Source organism: Cucurbita pepo, chromosome LG02 (genome assembly GCF_002806865.2).
Source record: "Cucurbita pepo subsp. pepo cultivar mu-cu-16 chromosome LG02, ASM280686v2, whole genome shotgun sequence".
Classification (NCBI taxonomy): domain Eukaryota; kingdom Viridiplantae; phylum Streptophyta; class Magnoliopsida; order Cucurbitales; family Cucurbitaceae; genus Cucurbita; species Cucurbita pepo.
The window spans coordinates 10437213-10458174 of NC_036639.1; the positions used below are offsets into that span (position 1 = coordinate 10437213).

General features: G+C 34.9%; 3 protein-coding genes across 9 annotated transcripts; 1 reads left to right on the top strand and 2 right to left on the bottom strand.

Annotated features, from left to right (window-relative positions):
- The first annotated feature begins 1872 nt into the window (after positions 1-1872).
- On the top strand, positions 1873-4646 carry LOC111787681. 4 transcript variants are annotated; one of them, XM_023667703.1, is made up of 4 exons: positions 1873-2382; positions 2605-2703; positions 2780-2923; positions 4453-4646. In XM_023667703.1, the coding sequence occupies exons 1-4, from the start codon at positions 2155-2157 to the stop codon at positions 4495-4497; spliced, it is 516 nt and encodes a 171-aa protein (XP_023523471.1). In that variant the 5' UTR covers positions 1873-2154; the 3' UTR covers positions 4498-4646. The 4 variants fall into 4 exon arrangements, with proteins under 4 accessions (XP_023523471.1, XP_023523473.1, XP_023523474.1 ...); XM_023667705.1 differs by lacking the exon at positions 4453-4646 and adding an exon at positions 3842-4085; XM_023667706.1 differs by lacking the exon at positions 4453-4646 and adding an exon at positions 3850-4085.
- A 554-nt stretch (positions 4647-5200) lies between these two features.
- On the bottom strand, positions 5201-19458 carry LOC111788753 (DExH-box ATP-dependent RNA helicase DExH11). Of its 4 annotated transcripts, none has more exons than XM_023669235.1 (20): positions 19386-19458; positions 19167-19242; positions 18056-18231; positions 17863-17973; positions 16280-16381; positions 15910-16110; positions 15639-15749; positions 15340-15407; positions 14495-14876; positions 14091-14246; positions 13898-14008; positions 13652-13705; positions 12733-12990; positions 11416-11525; positions 9599-9752; positions 8997-9447; positions 7010-7224; positions 6621-6859; positions 5697-5823; positions 5201-5603 (listed from the first exon to the last, which is right to left on the bottom strand). In XM_023669235.1, the coding sequence occupies exons 2-20, from the start codon at positions 19234-19236 to the stop codon at positions 5391-5393; spliced, it is 3309 nt and encodes a 1102-aa protein (XP_023525003.1). In that variant the 5' UTR covers positions 19237-19242; positions 19386-19458; the 3' UTR covers positions 5201-5390. The 4 variants fall into 4 exon arrangements, with proteins under 4 accessions (XP_023525003.1, XP_023525000.1, XP_023525002.1 ...); XM_023669232.1 differs by having other exon boundaries at positions 19155-19242; XM_023669234.1 differs by having other exon boundaries at positions 19167-19245; positions 19386-19455.
- On the bottom strand, positions 19356-20758 carry LOC111788454 (DExH-box ATP-dependent RNA helicase DExH11-like). The gene is made up of 3 exons (XM_023668788.1): positions 20378-20758; positions 19553-19813; positions 19356-19454 (listed from the first exon to the last, which is right to left on the bottom strand). Exons 1-3 carry the CDS (start codon positions 20510-20512, stop codon positions 19356-19358), a joined length of 495 nt encoding a protein of 164 aa, XP_023524556.1. The 5' UTR covers positions 20513-20758.
- Positions 20759-20962: the final 204 nt, after the last annotated feature.

The window sequence follows — 20962 nt, forward strand, 5'->3', positions numbered from 1 at the left end:
AAAAAAAAAAAAAAAAGAGAAATAAAATTCAATGAGAAGTTGATGGTGGTAAGAGAAGGCAGTTGGCTGGATTTGGTGCAACCGTATTGCGGTGAAGTACACCCGATCCTAGCTAACCTAATTTAATTACTTTATACTAAATTTATAATTTATGGATTAGGTGAAAAAAAATAAATAATTTTACTCTTTTCATCTAAGGATAAAAAACATTAAAACTAACTATAATTTTAGTCGAGTAAATGTACATTTTACCGAGAATGTTTATATGACTCGATAACTCAATGAACTCGGTTTATCCAACTCAAACTATAAAGTTGGGTTTGTTGGATGAAAATCCCACATCGACTAATTTAGGGAATAATCGTGGGTTTATAATCAAAAAATATTGTGTTCCAATAAATTCTTTTGGGAAGCTCAAAGTAGAGTCACGAGAGCTTATGCTCAAAGCAGACCTTCATCGTTAGATTATTATTATTATTATTATTTTGGTCAATTCGACCAACTCAAACACAAAGTTATAGCTCAATCTACTTATTATGAATATTAAGAACCATTGACTTTTGTAACAGAGGTTGATGATGGGTTGCGAGCTCTGTGAAATTTTAGTTATTGATATAATATGCGTGACATATAAGTAGTGTTTTAATAAAAAAATGATTAAAAAAATCTGACAATCCAATAGAGTTCAAGTTAGGTTGGGTTGGGTTGTGAACTCTATTTAGATCATCTATCTCACCAGTCCAACTAACTCAAACACGTTGTTCAAAAGATTTCTCAAATCCAATCCAATTCATATACATCAATATTAATAAAAAAAAAAATTATTATTATTATTATATTTTAATGATATTTATGAGCCAATTGTTTAATCTTGACATTTCTTGTAGTCACGTTACTTACTCCTCACTTTTAAGAGCAAAAACTATCCTCACACTACTGTGATACCAGTCTAAGAAACTTTGACATGATCACGTTACTTACTCTTAATTTCGTTCTTTGCTATTTTAGCTTCTCAAATTCTCAAAGGACTATAGATAGATGTAAGGCCCGATACGGTTCTTATTGTCCGTTGTAGTAGTTGAACAAGGTCAGGCTAATATGAGCTGAGTATCTCAATCGCACTTTTGATGGCAGCGGACTTACGATTGTGCGGCACTCACTTTCCAACGACAAGTGAGCTAAGCCAATTCGTTCTTGCGTCTCCTACAGCCAAGCGACGTATGCTCGAGTTTTTTGCTTTGGTTTTAAGATAAGGTTTTAGAAAACGAGGGCAGAGAGAGATTTTTGAAAGAGACGTTATATAAGCAAGCAAGAGAGAAATAACAACCGCTCACAGTATATAACCTTGGGTAGGGAGAAGTTGACAACTAGTCGTATCCCCCTATAGTACATTATGAGGCATTTCATGTCTGACAGGCCTAGACATAATATTTCTAAAACGTCATACTTCCTAGAAATACAAAAGTAAAACACTAGAATATGAAAAAACATAAAGGGTTGGGCTTGTCATGGGCATGCGGCCATGGGCAACACGTCTTGTACGAGTATGACCGTGACACCGAGCAACTATTAGCTATCTTAACCATCGTTGTTATTCCAGTAAATAGAAGGACGATGGAAGTCATTATGAGTAAGAGGATTAGATATTACCTCAGTTCTAAGAAAAAATTTCCTCATTTCTGTGTTCGGACGTCGTTAACCTCTATGGTACTTTTGACTCGGATTCGATTCGGTGGATGAACGCCTTCTCATAAAGTGGTTAATATCAATGAAAAATTATTGAACAGTTTATGTAATAATAATGGTGTATAAAAGATTATAGTACCACAATTATTGGAATGATAGCAATTTTGAAACATAAAAGCAGAGCAATTCACGTGCATGAAGAAACCTTGGTATGCGCGGCCATGGTGGACCAAGCGAAAGGCTGGAAAGTCGTAGCGGGCGTAGGTAGACGGATGAGGTTTTTCGTTTTTTGTTGAGATTTTTTCTTGTTTCACCAAAAAGTGAGATCTCTTTTCAGTTTTGGTCCCCAAAATCAGTGTTCCATCTCACCAATTAATCGTGGCAGAGCCTAAAATCCACTCGTCGCTCAAAATCTACTGCAATTAATCGATCGACGGTCGAAAACCTAGAAACCGAGAATCAACAGAAATGGAGAATGGCCAAAAGCCTGGGAGGAGCGACGCTCGTCTATCCATGGAGGAAGAAGGAGAGATGGAGGCCAAAACTCGAGAGTACTTCAATGGCGTCGCACCGAAGCGCCATACTAAGCCTCAGCGTAGCGAATTCTCTGCGCATTATGTCGACAGTGTAAATCGCAAGGATGATTACATTCCTGAACTCGCCGTGTTTCAGCGCCTCGAATCCGATCCTCGCGAGGTTAGTTCTCCGATTAGTTTTCTCGATTGAGCTTTCTGTTAGTGAATCATTGATTCGATCCTCTAGGTCTCTGAAATGCAGTACTAAGTGTGCTTCTTAAGTTGAATCAGAGGTTAAATCCAATCAAATGTAGATGAACAGTGTAGAAATTTGTGGAGAAATTGAACAATGTGAGAGTATTTTCATTCTGTTGAGTCCTCGATTGTTCTGAAATTTGAGCAGAGACTTGCTTGTGATGGTCAAAACGGCAACATCTCTGAGGAATTTGTGGAGACGAAGTATTACGACGATCTAAATTACGTAGACAAACAGCACCACACGGTACTCTCTCCATCGATCAATCGATCAGCCTCATTCTCTGTTTTTGTGTTTACTAAGAAGTTGAATTTGATTTCAGACAGGAACAGGATTCATCAAAACGGAGAATGGAGATTGCAAAGGTTTCAAACTCGCAGCAGATTCTGCAACTGCCACTTGCTGCCATGCCTCTTGCAGGGGAAATCCAGCCACCAATGAATGGATTCCGGCCAGTAATGATCAGGTAAAATCTCCATAATTTGCAGTAACTGATTGATTTTGTTTGGATGAATTCGTATAATTTGAAGCTCTTGTTTCAGCAAGTACGTTCTCTTCTTTTACAAATCCTGCTCATTTGTTAGTAATTTTTTTAGGTCAAATTATCATTTTAGTTCTATTAGTTTGAAAGAGGTTAGAGATACCATCGGTTAGTTGAATTTAAAAATCCAATTTTTTTTTTTACAACAATGTGAGCTATAAAAAAATTTCATATGATAAAATATCCATATAAATCTTTTACTACATTATAATAAAACTTTTAAACCCTCATAGGCTAGAATTTAAAATGATAATTTAACCCTTTTTTTAAATTTTTTTTTTTTGAAAACATACTTTTAAAACTTTAATGATATTTAAAAACCCAAAAAGAATTATTGAAATATAATTACAGTTTTGAAAATTTGAACTTCAAGAGTTTTTCTTTTTTAACATTCAACAAAGAATTTTGATGTTCTAACCTTTAGAGAGATAATGTTTTAGAAGAATACCTTATTTAAGAATATTATATAAAAAAAAAAACGATGTAATTATGTACAAATAAGACGAACATAACAAATATTATATTCGAATGCCATCCGTGGTTAGATTAAAGTATATTTTGATCTTATGGAAACAAAACTAAATCACTGATCTCTATTTTAGAAGAATACTTTTTTTTTTTTTTTTGCTTGTGAATAGTTCATTTGAAATAAAACTTGTGATTCTGGTCTTATAGGCATCTTCATGCTTCAATTATTTATCATTATAGAAATATATTTAGAAGATGACTATTGATTTGCGATTATATGTTCTTAAGCATCATATTGATTTATTGTTTTAGTAAAGTAAAAAGCTGAAGGAATTCAAATGGATTTATATTCAGGAAAATGTTATTTCTGGCAAGCCAAACAGGAGTGATACTTAGAGAAGAAACTGACTTACTGGAGCTCATCAAGAACTATGCATCATGTCATCAAAATGTTGCTTTATGGTACTTAGTTTGGAAATGTGTACTTTATGGACTTTGGGTACTTAGCAATATGCTATTAATGTAGGTTTAAGTAAGATAGAACTACAAAGATGTGTAATTTATATTTGATAATCCACCCTCCAACAACTTTAAGGCTTATATTTACTATTTTATTTTAGATAAGGATTCTACAAAGTTTTGATCTCACGTCGGTTGGAGAGAAGAACAAAGCATTATTTATGAGTGGAAATCTTTCTATAACCGACGCATTTTAAAAACCTTAAAGAGAACCCCGAAAGGAAAAGTCCAAAGAGGATAATATCTGCTAACAGTGAGCTTGGACCGTTACAAATGGTATTAGAGCCAGACATCGGATAATGTACTAGCGAGGAGGCTAAGACCCAAAGGGGAGTGGACATGAGATGGTGTGCCAGCAAGGATGCTGGGCCCAGAAGTGGATGAATTGTAAGATCCCACATCGGTTGGAGAGAACAAAACATTTTTTATAAGGGGTGTGGAATCCTCTTCCTAGTAGACGCGTTTAGGAAAATGTTATTTCTGGCAAGCCAAACAGGAGTGATACTTGGTAAAGAGACTGACTTACTGGAGCTCATCAAGAACTATGCATCATGTCATCAAAATGTTGCTTTATGGTACTGAACTACAAAGATGTGTAATTTATATTTGATAATCCACCCTCCAACAACTTTAAGGCTTATATTTACTATTTTAATTTAGATAAGGATTCTACAAATTTACATTAATCATAATTGTGAGATCCCACGTCGGTTGGAGAGAAGAACAAAGCATTATTTATGAGAGTGGAAATCTTTCTATAACCGACGCATTTTAAAAACCTTAAAGAGAACCCTGAAAGGAAAAGTCCAAAGAGGACAATATCTGCTAACAGTGAGCTTGGACCGTTACAAATGGTATTAGAGCCAGACATCGGGTAATGTACTAGCGAGGAGGCTAAGACCCAAAGGGGAGTGGACATGAGGCGGTGTGCCAGCAAGGATGCTGGGCCCAGAAGTGGATGAATTGTAAGATCCCACATCGGTTGGAGAGAACAAAACATTCTTTATAAGGGGTGTGGAATCCTCTTCCTAGTAGACGCGTTTTAAAAACTTTAAAAGAAAGCCCGAAAGGAAAAACCCAAAGAAGAGAATATTCTTCTTCAATCGTTGCACGAGATTTAAAGATTTTAAACCTTAGAGCTTCCTCGGGGAGATATAAGCTAGGCAAAAATTAATTTGCTAATAATTTGAAGTGATGATCATGAACTAATAGAAGGCAGATGAAAACTAATAGGCTCGTATCATTGAACTGATCATCTTGTTTTCTCTCGACACTTTTCTAACTAACAAAAAGAGTACATGATAATGTACAAAACTCTATGCCTACTATAGTTCAACATTCTATTCTGAATTGACTCATGTAATTTCATGAATTCAAGAGGCAACATACCTTAGAATTGGCCATTTCAGAGTCCGGTGATGTACAAACTAGCAGAAAACACGATATCGCGCTTTATAGCATTCGACGCAGTCTCCATCTTCTTATGCAGTGCAGAATTACCCATAATCGCCGCTGCGTTTTTGAATTCTCGGCACGTTTCGTCCAATCTGACTATAGTTCTCACTATCATGCCTTCAGGAACATCTGTGAGCTCACAAATATCTGCAAATGGAGTTCCCTGCACAGTTGGAAAAAACATGCAGGGCTGAGAGGCCTAGAAAACAAAAGCAAAACTAGAGGTTCGATTAACATCTAGCGGAGAAATGGTTACTTTTGCCCATTCGTAGACTACTTCGACAAGACCGAACTTGAGATTGTCTCGAGCGTACTCCTCGCAATCAACTGGGAGTCTGAACTGGGCTTGAAGCTTTCCAAGTCGTATAGCTGTCTCGTACAATCTGATAAAAATACATTTCCAAGATCACCTTCTCATTTCTTAAAAAGTTTATACGGACAATCACAGCATATTCGACGTTTTATTATTTACACAGCTTAAGTTTAAGGACTCCAGAAATGAGAATGAAACCAGTACTTGGCATAGGCAGAGAATTACATATTTAATAATCATGTTCATATAAGTTCATGAAATTGTCAGCAAAACCTTGTGTTGCCAAAGAAGCCTAATTTGTCTCTACACGGTCATAGCTGAGGGGATAGCAATAAAGTTTAGGAATGATGTTCAAAAGAATATCGTAGTGAACCAAGGAGCCTTTACATCCTTGATGCCATTTTGATTGCTAATAAAGTAGTTAAGAGAATGAGAGCAACAACAGACGAAGCAAATTTCGAAAAACTTGGCTCGGTTCGGGTGAGTTTGGAACCCAACATTTTGCCCCTCGAGATATCAGGGTGACACATGGACCAAACTTGGCTCCATTCGAACTTCCGAGGGCTTCATGTCACGTTCTTACATTCTTAGTACAAAAATTAATGATTCTTAGATCCAAAAAAACATTGACAATAATATGGGCATTCTACTTTTGTCAGGTCAACCACCACAATAAATTCTTTCAAGTTTTCTAAGGTTGATGAATTAAGTTCCAATCGCCTCTTCTGATCTTTTTCAATTTAAAGGGACCTAAAAGATTCAAATGGGCTATCTAATGTAGGATCCTTAGACCACCCTTTTTTTATATTTTAAAAATAATACTATTTATTTGTTTTTATTTTGGAAAAAAAGTACAGAAACATGTACCTTTTTTTAGCCATAGACAGCTTCGGGGTAAGGGAAGGTTCGGAAGTATTTCTCTGCTGGAACACGAAAGCAGACATTAACGCCACTGCTTCTTCTGGTTCGAGGTCATCCAATTGATTCTCAAATAAACACTCTGTACAGATCAACTCCTCCCCAGAGTTCATCTCGCAAGCAACACGTCCTTTGATTTGAACAACCAGGTCAGCATTTATACAGCCAATTTCCTTTAAAACGTCAATCTGTCACGCAAACCGAAATTTTAGAATGCTGCTGCAGATATAAACCATATATCTAACTCAAATAATAAATCAAGATTNAGAATGCTGCTGCAGATATAAACCATATATCTAACTCAAATATATCCAGAAAAAAATAATAATAATAACTACCCGGCCCTGAAAATCGGGCATTTGTTGAAGTGCTTCGTCGGACATTTGAAACTTAAGGTTATTGACTTCCTCTTTGTGTTTCTTTATCTCTGATGCTAATTTCAGGTGTTCCCCCAGTTTTATACAGCCATGGCATTTGTTAGCTACCATCTTTAGCACTAAGTCAGTCCAACCCTTGTATGCCTCCACAAGATTCACATCTTTTAACTTCAAGTCTAAAAAGGAATCGCCATTATAAAGTAAGCATAAGTAGAAGTAGATGAATACTTAAAATATGTATTCTATAACTTTCTTAAATGTAACAGAAAATAAATGTACAATGATTTGCACGGTGATAACGTACTTCGCATAAATGCATTGATACCTCAATGGCATGTTGCAAGGAATCGCCATTGTAGACGAGTTAATCACTTGATAAATAACTAGGTACCCTTGAGTTTTAATTATGCTCGAGATACGAGCATGTGAATAAATGACAGAGTAGCATACAAAGGTTCTCAAGAGACCGACATGTTTCCCGAAAGTGGCTTTCCCTAAGTTCCTTTGAGAAGCGACACAAATTACTTTATAAAGTTCTTTTCTCAACAACACAAGAAGCATGGATACAGAGACGGGACATGAACTCACGATCATGTACTCGAACACATTAGTTTCTAATAGTTTAGGATAGGGTATGGACATGCTTATTAAATATACATTTTTATAAATATACCTATAGTTTTTATACCAAGAAAATTTAAGGCCAATAAGCTTATATATTCATATGCTACAAATTGAGTTTGATGTATTAAGCTCTTAAATTTTGTTATTATTCCCTATATTAATATTTATGTCTACTATTACGCTTAATACATCTTTAACAAGCCACGAACTAATATTTATTTTGTACAACTAGTAAAGTATATAATGCATGTTTTATGTGCTAACAAGTGTCCAACAAGGATCAAACGATGGAAGATCCAACAAATGTTCGACTTTTAACATGTCATCCAAACTAAAGTGTCTATGCTTCTTTAGTCAACAAGCATACAACAAAGAACAACAAAGAAAACCAACCCAAAATACAACGTACAAAAGAATACCCCAACTAAAAGCCAATAAACCAGAACAACCTATACCAAAAGACTATCACCATATATGAATTTACACTGAAATTCTAACTAATCTCAATAAAGATATAACAACCAAGGGATAGGAGAGACCCAATCAACTTTTTTTTATCTTAATAAGAAACGAGATGTAGATCGATCACAAAAAAGGGGAATGTACAAAACAAGAAGATGAGATGTCCCTGAAAGACAAAGGGGTTAAAGAAAAGCATCCCAATTGGCAAAAAGGGTGTGAAAAGCAGTAGTTACAAAAATCCTTATGACGGACGGGAGCACCAAGAAGACGAGTGTCGTAAATATTACGAAAAGGACTCCCAATTGGCAAAATTTGTGAATAACTGTCTGAAAAAACATAAACACCTTTCCTAAACAGATACTTAGTTTCTATGGATAAATGTTTTATTTAACAACTACTTGGTTCCTTGATGTTAATATTACTAGTTTTGAAAAAGGACACTCATATCTTGGTTTTTTAATACTTTTCTTCATTTTCTCCGCAAAACCCACCATGTCTTAAGAACGTGGTTGCAACATGTACTCTGAAATTTGGAATAGGAAAACTAAAAGATACTAAACCAGGTATCTGAGATTTCTCAAGAGCATGTCTAATTCTGTCTGTCTAGCAAATCTCTGGTATGACACTCATCTTAAAATAGGATGTTCAGGCTTCCTACTTAGTTAGCTTAAACTTCGATCAAACGAAAGGGACGAATGTAGCTAACTTAACTGTAACAGAGAAATATGCATAGTTCATCGAGAAATGCGTGCATCCAAAAGTTACATATCTGTTGAATATGAATGAATGCACAATATGTCAAGTGATTTACCACTGCTTAATATTGTTTGTCGTGTTAATAGAAAGGTAATGAAGATGCTACCTTTTAACGGATCGAGGGCTGGAGGAAACTTCCCATCAGATTTTATATCCAAAAGTTGTTGAACTGTCTGGGAGTAAGCAACATTGTTTACATCTTCAAGAAGCCTACCTGGGTTTAATTGTATCTTTTTATTGCACACGCACAAAAATTCTTTGGCATCAACTCCTCTAACCTCATAACTTACTCCTGCCGCTGCACCAGCATGTGGTAATCTTATATTCACAATACCGGATCCTTTACGTGTAGATGGAGAATAATAATCATTTTCAAGGCCACGTTTTGACTTTGGTACCATAAAGTAACCTTGGGGAAAATCCTCTTTTTTCTTGTCTGAATCATCGCTTGAGGAACTTTGGACAGGTGGTGAATCAGGTTTTAGCACCAGAACAATATACTGCCTGCTAGCCATGGGAAGGGCTTTGACAATGACTGAAAGTAGGTGATCTTTGTCCTGGTAATAGTAAAATTGGGTTTAGTCCCTATGATATTATATACTGATTAGCCATAAAAATATTTTTTAAAATCCAAGGTGAAAATGTAATATAAATGGAAGTTCACATCACATCAATTACATTTATGTGAATATTCTCATAAACACTCACAGATTGTGATTTTACGACGACCACTCTTCCCGGAGTAAGAAATTGTTGAATTGCAGACGATTGCATGACTGCTTCTGAGATCTGGTTGCTATTCTTCTCAGCTTCAGCATATAAATCGTAGTATTCCTCAATGGCTGGCTCACCTTTAATACATCTACAGGCAGCAAACAGATTTATGAGCCATTTAATTATGCGTTCGTTCGAATTTGTAAGAGCCATCAATTATTTATTCATGCCCAAAGACTTCGAAATTATNCGTTCGAATTTGTAGGAGCCATCAATTATTTATTCATGCCCAAAGACTTCGAAATTATAACAAACGAAATACGAAAAATCTGAACCACCTTAATAAATTACATAACTTAAACTATTAGAATGATATACTAGAAACATGAAACAGGACCCATCAATGACGGTATGGAGCCCGTCNGAATGATATACTGGAAACATGAAACAGGACCCATCAATGACGGTATGGAGCCCGTCCTTTTCCTAGAAACGTGAGATAGGTGTATGACAATAAGGTTTCAACTATTATTTTGATTTTTTTTTAATAAGATTCAACTATTATTTTGATAGCAACGGCAAACCCTCTACTTGCTTCAAATAAGCTCCAAGGTGGCCGAAGGGAACCAAGCAAAATGGAAAAACATGGGTTGAGATATCATCATAAGAGAAGGGTGTAGAAGTCTTTAAAGGTAAATTAAATTATGTTAATAACAGAATAATAACGATGGGTTGCACGGGTAGGGTAATGAGCATAAAAGTTGTGATGCGAGGTGGGGAGTTTAGACAGGTAGTAGAAAGCTAGAAGCTAGATAATTCTAGAATTCCTTCGGAACGGACCCAGAGTCCGGAAGTTCTGTATCCATTACCTACTTGAAAGTCTATATTCTCCCAAAAGATACTAGTCCTGAGTGGTGCCAAAGGATAAATGTAAAAAGCATAGCATTAAAAAGATAACCCCTCAGCAACTGGAGGATAAGCAGCCCCAGATCCTGCTGCTTTGCATATAGCAAAGAGGCAAAGCGATATCAACTCCCACATTGTTCATCACAATGCATTCGTAACAAGAATAAGGAAATATTTAAATATCCTGATTAGAATCAATTTGTCCTATTAATTTTTCCTCCCACCATTACATTCAAGCAGATCAAGCCTAATTTCAATGGCTGAAAAACATTGATTCACCCCTCTTCAGTCTGAACTTTAGGATTTTATAATGGACTGTCATACTCCATGCTATTCCTTTCCTTCCAGTCTTCTCCTAAACCAATTTTTTCCAACTCCCTTCTCACTTTTTGACCCATCACATCTTTCAAATAGCACAACGTATGAAAGTAAAAGATAAAACAAGACGAATCAAAAGATAGAATAGGTGATAGATAATCCTATAATGGAGTCGTGAATACTAAAGAAACTCTCCTTGTGAGAGGAGAAAGTTTTTTCCACTTGCTTAGTCTGCTTATTACTTCCTCCTCTGCCAATTTCATTAATTCCCCTTCTTTATTTAATCTATTCACCTCCAAAAAGGGCCATAATCATAGTTCTAACCTACGCAACTATCTTAGGTTGGCTTAGTAGTCAATAACGACCATTGTATGAAGTAAAGTGCTTAAAGAGAATGGATTCAATCATAGTGGCTATCTACCTATGATTTAATGTCTCAAAAATTTATTTGGCAACCAAATGTTCCAGGGTTATAGACACTTGTCCTATGAGAATAGTTGAAGTTTGCACAAGCTAGTCCAAATAAGAATTCAGAGAGTAACATGTTAACCATAAGAGACTACTATATATCATCACTGTAAACATACTCTACAGTTCTCGTAGGTTGAGCTAGCTTTCGCATTAAAAGTTGCTGCTTTTCAGGGAGTTTCTTCTGTGCATGGAATTCAGCAAAACTTCTTTTTAACATGTCTTCTACCTGTAGGAATGATTACCAACAACATGTTAAATCAACAAAACTACTAAGAGAGAAGTTTGAACAGTGCACCAAAACACTCCAGAATTAACAATATGGAGAAGGAAGAAATTTTAACAACAATCAACAAAAATGCTCTGCCGCTCACAACCAAAACATTTAACTATGCGATAAAAAAATTCCCGTTGTTGATAAGAAAACGTCTTAACAAGTTCTTCTGATTAAAATATTAACCTAACTAGAAATGTTAATACTTTTTTAATGTGAAGCACACTAAAGCTCATCAGTGCTTTGGACTTTAAGCACAGTGAACAAAAAAGGGAGGACTGCTTTTGTTTCTTGAGGTTTTGTTTTCATACAAAATTATATTATATATATATAGATAGATATTTAGATATATGTTAAATTTTTTTAAAAAAAATTAGAAGTAAATAAAAAATAAATAAACACCTTATGAAAGGACCCTAGATTTCTTCTTACCTAGAGTAGCTAGATAATCATTTNGATAGATAGATATTTAGATATATGTTAAATTTTTTTAAAAAAATTTAGAAGTAAATAAAAAATAAATAAACACCTTATGAAACGACCCTAGATTTCTTCTTACCTAGAGTAGCTAGATAATCATTTCTACGTGGAAATAAACATTTAAACTTCTTCATGAAATATAAATATCATCTTAAAATACTGTCATGGAGACCATGGCACATGCATAGGGTAGTTGTGTTTTTCTTAGACTTAGGTTAGAATACGGTATTTTTAATNGCACATGCATAGGGTAGTTGTGTTTTTCTTAGACTTAGGTTAGAATATGGTGTGTTTAATTTTAACGCTTATTTATTTCATTTAGAATTTCATTGTGTCATTTTACAAATGTTTTCGAACACGTAAGTCCATGGCAGTGTTTTANCGGTATTTTTAATTTTAACGCTTATTTATTTCATTTAGAATTTCATTGTGTCATTTACAAATGTTTTCGAACACGTAAGTCCATGGCAGTGTTTTAAGATGAAGTTTATGTTTTATGATAAAGTTTAAACCCTACTTCCGCACAGAATAATTACATTATAATGACGGTAGCGACTCTAAGTAAGTAGAAATCTAGGGTCATTACACTTTATGTGTGCCACCTTGCTTCCCAAGAGATCCTTTTTGACGCCTTATTCTAAATCTATGAGAGAGAACCTTTTCCCAAAGCATTATAACATACCTTTAGCTCTTCCACTCGAAGAAGATGTAGGATCATAATATACGTCAAACGGAATTGAGATTCAAGCTTGGTAGCACTTCCAACTATCACGCGCTTCAAATCCTTCTCTTCTGGAATCTCGTCACGACACATTACAATGACAGTGCCAATTTTATCCAACCCCCTTCTACCAGCACGACCTGCCATTTGGGTATATTCCCCTGGTAATAACTGCCTAAACTCCTTCCCATCAAACTTCCTTAAAGTGTCAAAAACAACCTGTAAGTAATCCTTAGAGGTCAGATATAAGTTATAAGATGAATGAAAAGTTTGCTTTTTGTTCAAAAAAGATGCAAGTCAATCATTCATATGAGCTAAGCAACATACTGTCAATAACTGTCCCGGCTAAAAAAAAGGAGTGAAGCATTAACATAGAAAAGCAACAAGTCTTCCCTATCTTGATTCTTGNAAAGCAACATACTGTCAATAACTGCCCCGGCTAAAAAAAAGGAGTGAAGTATTAACATAGAAAAGCAACAAGTCTTCCCTATCTTGATTCTTGACCATGTTTTCACATATTTCGACAAGAGAGATGAATATTAGCTAAACAACAACCCGAAAATAAACAACTAGATTGTGAATTGAGTGAAAAATTACAGTGGTTCCAACAGCCCAAATTCGCTTTCATGTTAGATATATGATAGTATACAAATGAAACTAACTTGAGAATCAAAGATTGATACCATCAACTATTGACAAAAGAAAATCAACCCAACACATGAAACAAACTNAAAAAGATTGATACCATTAACTATTGACAAAAGAAAATCAACCCAACACATGAAACAAACTTGATTTTGAAGACATAGCAGCTCACGGCAAACCTACTATCTGTAATAATGTTTTTCAATTACAATCCATGATGATCAATGACACCCACCGTTCTTGCCGGCGCATTAACTCCCATTGCAAACGTTTCTGTTGAAAACAAAACCTGCAACAAAGATAGAGATAAGCATAGACCTACCATTATCACTTGAACTCCATTGTATCTAATGAATTTAGTTAGTACAAATGACTACTGTAAACTCTCAGGATGCAAATGTGACTGGTTATCACTTATCAAATAAAAGCAACATAAAATAAAGTTAAAATAAAAAATGAGGTTCATTAGAGACAACTTTACCTTTATCACGCCACGACAAAATAGCATTTCAACAACTTCTTTAACAATTGGAAGAAGACCTGCATGATGCACTCCTATCCCTCTATGAAGAAGTCCTTGAACTCTAACAATCTGCATATGTTACCTTGTTATTACATTGCATAAAATTTGATTGAATAATTAATTAATCAGTAAAACATCCAATATACCAAACCTGGGGTAAGGTTCTGTCAGATCCCTTTAAACGCGAAAAGGCTTTGTCACAAAAGACGCGAATTTCGCTTTTCTCAGAACTACTAGTGAGGTCAATACTGTAGATACTATCAGCTGATTTATCACAACGATTTTTTGAGAAGCAAAATATAACCACCTGTACATGGCATGAATAGCAGCCAAAAATGTGTTAGTAGAAATTAATTTATTAAAAAAAATTTAAAAATTACTTTTTTAAATAAAAAAAAGGCCACACACTATCTAAAAAAATCAGCAAAACAAGAACTTTCAATGTGAAAATTGACACAATCCGTGCAGAAGAAAGAAACCTTTTGACGTGATTGGCTAGACTTTGGACATATTACAAATCACAAATATGTGTGAGAATGGTTTTAGAGTGCATACGGGTAATAGAGATTTCTTTGAGAGCTTATTAATAAGTAACAACCACGAAGAAGCATCTGATCTCCTTGATCCCCAATTGTTTTGGCTATCTCCATTCTTTTGATTTCCCCAACTTGATCCTGAAAAGTTCCCTAAATTCTGGGAACCTGAATGCTTATTCTGTTTGCTTCGATTAAAGCTTTCATTTTTTCGATTCCTTGCTCCATCATTTGATGCTGAAGCCCCAACATGGGATCCGCTAGCAACACTTGAAGTTTTTTTCTTGGATGCATCTTTGGCAGCTTTTAGTCCATGAGATAAGAAAATTTCATTTTCACATATTTTATACGATTCACCAGAATAAAATATGCAGTGCTCCAGAGGTACTGGTCTTTTGGTAGTCCTGATAACGATAAACAGTAAAAAGAATTCCATTAATGTCAAGACAAATAACTAGAAATTACATAAAGAAAAATCTTATAGCATCCACAAAATAAAGCAAGCACGGAAAAGAAAAGGACAAAATAAAAATAAATCCCATCATAAATTTTTAGGTGCGTGTATTTTCCAAATTGTTCTTAAAACTTGTTTTGCATATTTAGAGCTTTTTTCTAAACATGATACACATTTTTCATTGATTTGAATGAAAAGATACACAAAATATTAAGTATACAAATTCTAAAAGGAGTGAAAATGCAGTCTAAACCCTAGGGGTAAAAGAACCTCAGTATAAATATCAACAGAATAATTGAAAAATAATTTGGACCAAAAAAAAAAAAAAGGTTTTGAGTTTAGCATCCCTCGAAGAACCCCCAAAACTCCCAAAGTATGACTGCCAGGAGTAGAAATCTCAAATCTCTTCTTACCCAGTGACATGAATTCTTTTTTGCTTCGTCCTACCAATCCAGTCAGCAAATTCGATAGTGTTTGGAACCTAAAATCGAAGATAATCAGCACTCGGTGAAAAGTCCATTTATGCTGCCAGATTAACAAGCACTACAGTCCATACATGCTATAACTTTAGGATAACTTATTTGTAGAATATTGTGGCTTTCAAAGTTAAAAAAATCATAAACTGTAAGATTACAGAAGAATATCTCGTTTTGGCTCCCCTCACACCCAAGGTAACCTTCACATCTGTAGATAATTAACTGGAGAACAATACCGTGGCTGAAAGAAGGACAATATTGATATGCCTTGGAAGCATAATGATAACTTCTTCCCAAACAACACCTCTTTCAACATCATTGACATAGTGCACCTCATCAAATATTACCTATCTCCCCATACATGCAAGTAGAAAAGGTAAATGCAGTAATTTGTTAGTATATTATATAAAACTAAAATTTACAACAAAAATAAATAATTAAATACAAAGACCTCAAAGAGGGAGGTAATTACAGTTTAAAAGATTAGCACATAATAAGCTCCTTTACCCATTCAATATCACGAATAATATCAGCACCTCGATAAAGCATTGACCTTAATATTTCGGTTGTCATTATAAGACAAGAAGCCTCTGGCCTCAAGCTGACATCGCCAGTCAAAAGTCCAACATCAAATTTCCCACAAAAATCCCGATACTTCTGATTACTGATGGTTTTGATGGGAGCTGTATATACAGCCCTAGTACAGTGCTGTATGGCATTAAGATTAGAAATAAAACCTTAGCATTCATTAAGAATATAATAGTATAAGCAAGCTCAAAAACAAATGAAAAAAACTTGAGTACATGGACCAGTGTTAGGCTCAACTATGTTGTTCATAAAAATATGTATTTGTGACATTGGAAGTATCGTTTCATACTTTAGTGGCTAGCGCAAATGCATACTCCGCAACAACAGTCTTTCCAGCTGATGTATGTGCAGCAACAAATACAGAATCCCCTTTTTCAAGATGATATATAGCCTGTAATGACCACAAGACAATAGTAGAAATGAATTATTCATTCGACAACTAATAAAAAATTTTGGTTGACCTTTTTTCTTTCAAATAAAAATTTTAGGTCATAATTACTATGAGAACTACATAAAGTAAATAATACCAAGTACCAACAGCACCACCAAAAGATAGATAATCAGGTACTTAAAATATGGAATTATGTTGGGTGGCAGAAGGAATGGAAGGAAAATGATGCCTCACTAATATCTATTATCTTTATCATTAATATAAATCAACTTTAAGGTCTTGCATCTATTATGTGATGGAATTAGTGGCATGGAGCAACAAGTTGGCGTTTGAAGTAGTGTTGAAGCTAAGTTTAGATCATTAGCTCAAGTAATATATGAAGGAATTAGGTTACAATGCCTACTTTCTGAGTTATAGCCAGACAGAAGGTGTCATAGAATTAATGTGTGATAATAAAATCTATCATTCCTATTGCAAAAAAAATCCAGTGCATCATAATCAAATGAAGCTGTTGAGATAGATTGTCATTTCATTAGAGAGAAGAGTAAGAACAACACAATAAATGTAAGACATGTGCCTTCCCAATAACAAGTTGCAGACATATTGACCATGGCATTACATCAAACAACCCTTGGTACTGATTTCTAAGCTAGGAATGCATGTCATCCAGCTTGGGGGAGTGCAGAAAATCAAGATGAAAACTTAAAGTTTTATTTAGGTTAAAAAACACTTTTAGTCCTTAAACTTTCGAGAAAGCATTAATTTAGTCCATGAACTTTCAAATTATAACAATTTAGTCCTTGTACTTTCAAATTTGTAACAATTTAGTCCTTGACACAAAAAAAAAAATCATCAAAACTAAATGTTGATTTTTATTGTATAACAATTTAGACTTCGTAGCTTATAAACATATAGGATCCCTAATTAATTTATTGGCCTACCTATATAAGAGATTTCAGAAATCTTAACAATAATTTTCAAGATAGGGACTAGATCATTACAAAATTAGAGTTACTAATTGTTACATACTAAAGCTCAAGACTAAATTGTTACAAAATTGAAGGTATAGGAACTAAATTGTTAAAATCAAAGTTCATGGACTAAATTATTGCTTTCATGAAGGTTCAGGGACCAAAAAGTGATTTTTAACCATTTATTTATTTCCTTGTACATTTGTATAGCTGTATTTCTCCTTCCATTTATAGACATAGGCAAATTACTTGATCGTTACTTTTATCGACCTATGATTGAGGTTCTTTTACATACATATTACTGTTTTTTACTCAATGAAATATAAGCAAAATTGCTTTCATACATAACTTCACATCATAGTAAATTGCATCTTTTGTTCATACGTTCTTACTATATCTTACAATAGAAATGAAATTTGTATCTTCTTCAGAAAATAATAATAATAATAATTACCTCCTTTTGAAAAGTGTCCAATTCGNTCTTCTTCAGAAAATAATAATAATAATTACCTCCTTTTGAAAAGTGTCCAATTCGAAAGGAAAATCAAGGGCCATATCAGGTACAAGCTCATGGAAGTGCAAAGAAATCTCTTCGCGACCACCAACTACAACCCAAGCCTGCTTATCAATCACCGCAAAAAACAGTGACAAAGAGAAAGGAACAGAAAGCACAAAAGTAAAGTTGATTGAAACCATTACTTACCTCCTTCTTTTCTCTACCATCGTCAGTAGCTTGATCGGATCTTAATGACAATCCTCCAGAATCAAGGGACAAAATTTCATCCAACACAGATTTTTCCAATGCAGGTGCAATGCTATAGCCTTCGAGCTGATTTACTTGAACTTCTAACTTAATAGATTCTGCTTTTGGTGATTCACCTTTCCAAACATAATAATAGAGAACAAAAGAATGAAAGAGAGTCAAACAACAAGAACTATACTTTCATTCAAAGAATATACACCCGTTAAATAAAGTTTTCCTTAATGCAAGTGTTTCATGCTTGCAGCAATNTAGCCTTCGAGCTGATTTACTTGAACTTCTAGCTTAATAGATTCTGCTTTTGGTGATTCACCTTTCCAAACATAATAATAGAGAACAAAAGAATGAAAGAGAGTCAAACAACAGGAACTATACTTTCATTCAAAGAATATACACCCGTTCAATAAAGTTTTCCTTAATGCAAGTGTTTCATGCTTGCAGCAATAGTATATTCCAAGACGATTCTATCAAGCCACCATACCAACCTCCCAAATCATCTACTAGCAACTAGCAAGAATATATTGGTTAGTTCATTTTCCGTCTTAAAAGCTGTGTGTATGAATTTTCCTAAGCCAACATGTTGACTGAAAATAATTACACCCAATAGGCTAATATTTTCAACCCAAAAATTGAAGGTTACTTTCCAATGCACAGACTCAAGATGACATAAAATGANGTATGAATTTTCCTAAGCCAACATGTTGACTGAAAATAATTACACCCAATAGGCTAATATTTTCAACCCAAAAATTGAAGGTTACTTTCCAATGCACAGACTCAAGATGACATAAAATGAAATTGATTCTAATATTTTTGGAATAAGTTTGAAGGCAAAAAGGAAAAACTTAAACCAAATTTACTGCGGAAGAAATTGATTCAACCCAAAAGAAAATCAATAGAACCAACAATATTGAACCAGACTCAATAAAAGGACTTGACGTACAAATATGGTAGAATCTTGTATGTCAATTTTAGTGTCAAACAGACCTTCTTGTTGATGAGATCATCAATTTAAATTTATAGTGTTTCAGTTTACAAATACCAGAACACACACCATCTTCCACAGATACTATGGCTTCCTCTTCCCAGGCCTTCTTGAACAAATCATCAAATTGTACAGACATTTCTTTCTGCTGTGATATTAGCAGATAGGTCAGAAAGAAACAGGAAACTCCATTAGCAATGCTTATTAAAGAGGGTTTTCAACATATATTCTCCACAAACAAAAACACTGTTCAGCATTTTATAATGAAACCAAGGTATTAAAACAAACCAGATTTTCAACTGGCGAGGTCTTGAATAAACTTTGGTCCTCATAAACGTTCCACGAGTTAGGATATTCCTTGTGAACAAAATAAGGGAAAGTTAAAAAAATAGCGAAATATAAATATAAGGAAAGTCAATACATTCTCTCTTACAGATTGAACAATCAAGCAGTACCTGCACAGAACAAGGTTCCCATGTCCCTCCAGTTGTTCCGTCCTTCTTTGGTCGTTCAAATGGCAACACCCAAGTGGGAACCACAACTGATCTTGGTTGTGATGGATCCAAATATACTTTTGCCATTTCAAACCAATCAAAATCCCACTGTCTTCCCACTTTTTCAGGGGAAAATTCATCAGGGTCTAACCTCGGCTGGAGATAAGTCTCTTCTATGTAGCCCTTTATTGTTTCGGGAGTTTCCTTAGGAAATGCGGGAGGCTGAATTTGAACCAAAAATAAAAAATAAACACAGTGCATAATTGATGCTTAGTGGAAATTAAGCAATGTCGCATTTTTTAGAAAATAACATTACAAGGTGAGGATAAGAATTCAAACCTTCAGGTACAAGGAAAATTACAAATAATTGGGTTAGCAAGAAACATCTCTTTCTTTGAGAAGGGAAAGAAACACAAATACATGGGACAGGAAACATTCTTAAGAAATTAAGAAATTCCACCACAGAGAAAAATTGAGAAATAGCTAATACAAAAACAGAAGAAAGGGAGTATGAGACCTGCTTCAATCCCATTCTCAACCTTTATGCAGTAAGAACTGAAGATCCTCTTTTCCTCAACTGCTATGTGAAATTGTGACACCAGGCTTGCAATAAGCACGAAATTACAAAAATTCTGAACACCGAATACTCAAAACTGAAGAATGGTATAACGTTGATAAACCCTAAAAGTAATTTTAAACGGAAATTCAAAAAACCATGAACTGCATGCAGCCACATACTAACTGTAAGTTTCCACGAGGGCTACACTGCGAAAAAGAATTGCTTACAAGTATGAAATCCGGGAGCGATCTAACAGGGCTGGAGCGCTCCACAGTTGAAAGAGGCTCGACTCTGAGATGGCCGCTGTGGCCGGAAAAACCGACACGAAACGAAAGCTCTTTTGTTGCTTCAATTGGATCCATTTCATATCAGAGTTCTGCAACCGAACTTCCGTACTCTTCCCGGCGGTTCTGAATTTCCACACACAATTATCTCTAAATTAGATTCTGAAGATTTGGGCGGGTTCCAGAGGAAGGAACGTATCGAGCCGAGTGCGCGGCACAATCCGTCCCCGTTTTGATACTTAGCCAACGTCCGACAGTGACTGCAGGTACTTCACTGCTTCGGCGGTACTGAAACGTTCAAGGGCTGTGCTTGCACCATCTAAAATGCATTCCAAACAAAATTATAATAAAGTTTTCATCTCTCAATCTAACTTTTGTGTTCTAAATTTTTTTTTTACTTTTTTCTAGCGGAACGTTTTAAAGTCGGAAAGGTAAAACCGAAAGAGGACAATATCTGCTGGCGGATTCAAGTTCGTTACATTAACCTTTACATGTTAAATTTAGTACAAAAATGTTTCTACACCTTAT

Excerpts from the sequence above, each read along its gene's own strand:
- LOC111788454 (XM_023668788.1), bottom strand. The coding sequence starts at position 20,512 with ATGGATCCAATTGAAGCAACAAAAGAGCTTTCGTTTCGTGTCGGTTTT. Across the intron at positions 19,814-20,377 it reads CGCTCCCGGATTTCATACTT|CCTCCCGCATTTCCTAAGGA; the intron begins GTAAGCAATTCT and ends GTTCAAATTCAG. Across the intron at positions 19,455-19,552 it reads GGGAACCTTGTTCTGTGCAG|GAATATCCTAACTCGTGGAA; the intron begins GTACTGCTTGAT and ends TTTGTTCACAAG.
- LOC111788753 (XM_023669232.1), bottom strand. The coding sequence starts at position 19,236 with ATGTCTGTACAATTTGATGATTTGTTCAAGAAGGCCTGGGAAGAGGAA. Across the intron at positions 16,382-17,862 it reads TGGACACTTTTCAAAAGGAG|GCTATATATCATCTTGAAAA; the intron begins GTAATTATTATT and ends TGGTCATTACAG. Across the intron at positions 5,824-6,620 it reads CTGTCTATGGCTAAAAAAAG|ATTGTACGAGACAGCTATAC; the intron begins GTACATGTTTCT and ends TATTTTTATCAG.
- LOC111787681 (XM_023667703.1), top strand. The coding sequence starts at position 2,155 with ATGGAGAATGGCCAAAAGCCTGGGAGGAGCGACGCTCGTCTATCCATG. Across the intron at positions 2,383-2,604 it reads TCGAATCCGATCCTCGCGAG|AGACTTGCTTGTGATGGTCA; the intron begins GTTAGTTCTCCG and ends AAATTTGAGCAG. Across the intron at positions 2,924-4,452 it reads TTCCGGCCAGTAATGATCAG|GAAAATGTTATTTCTGGCAA; the intron begins GTAAAATCTCCA and ends AGACGCGTTTAG.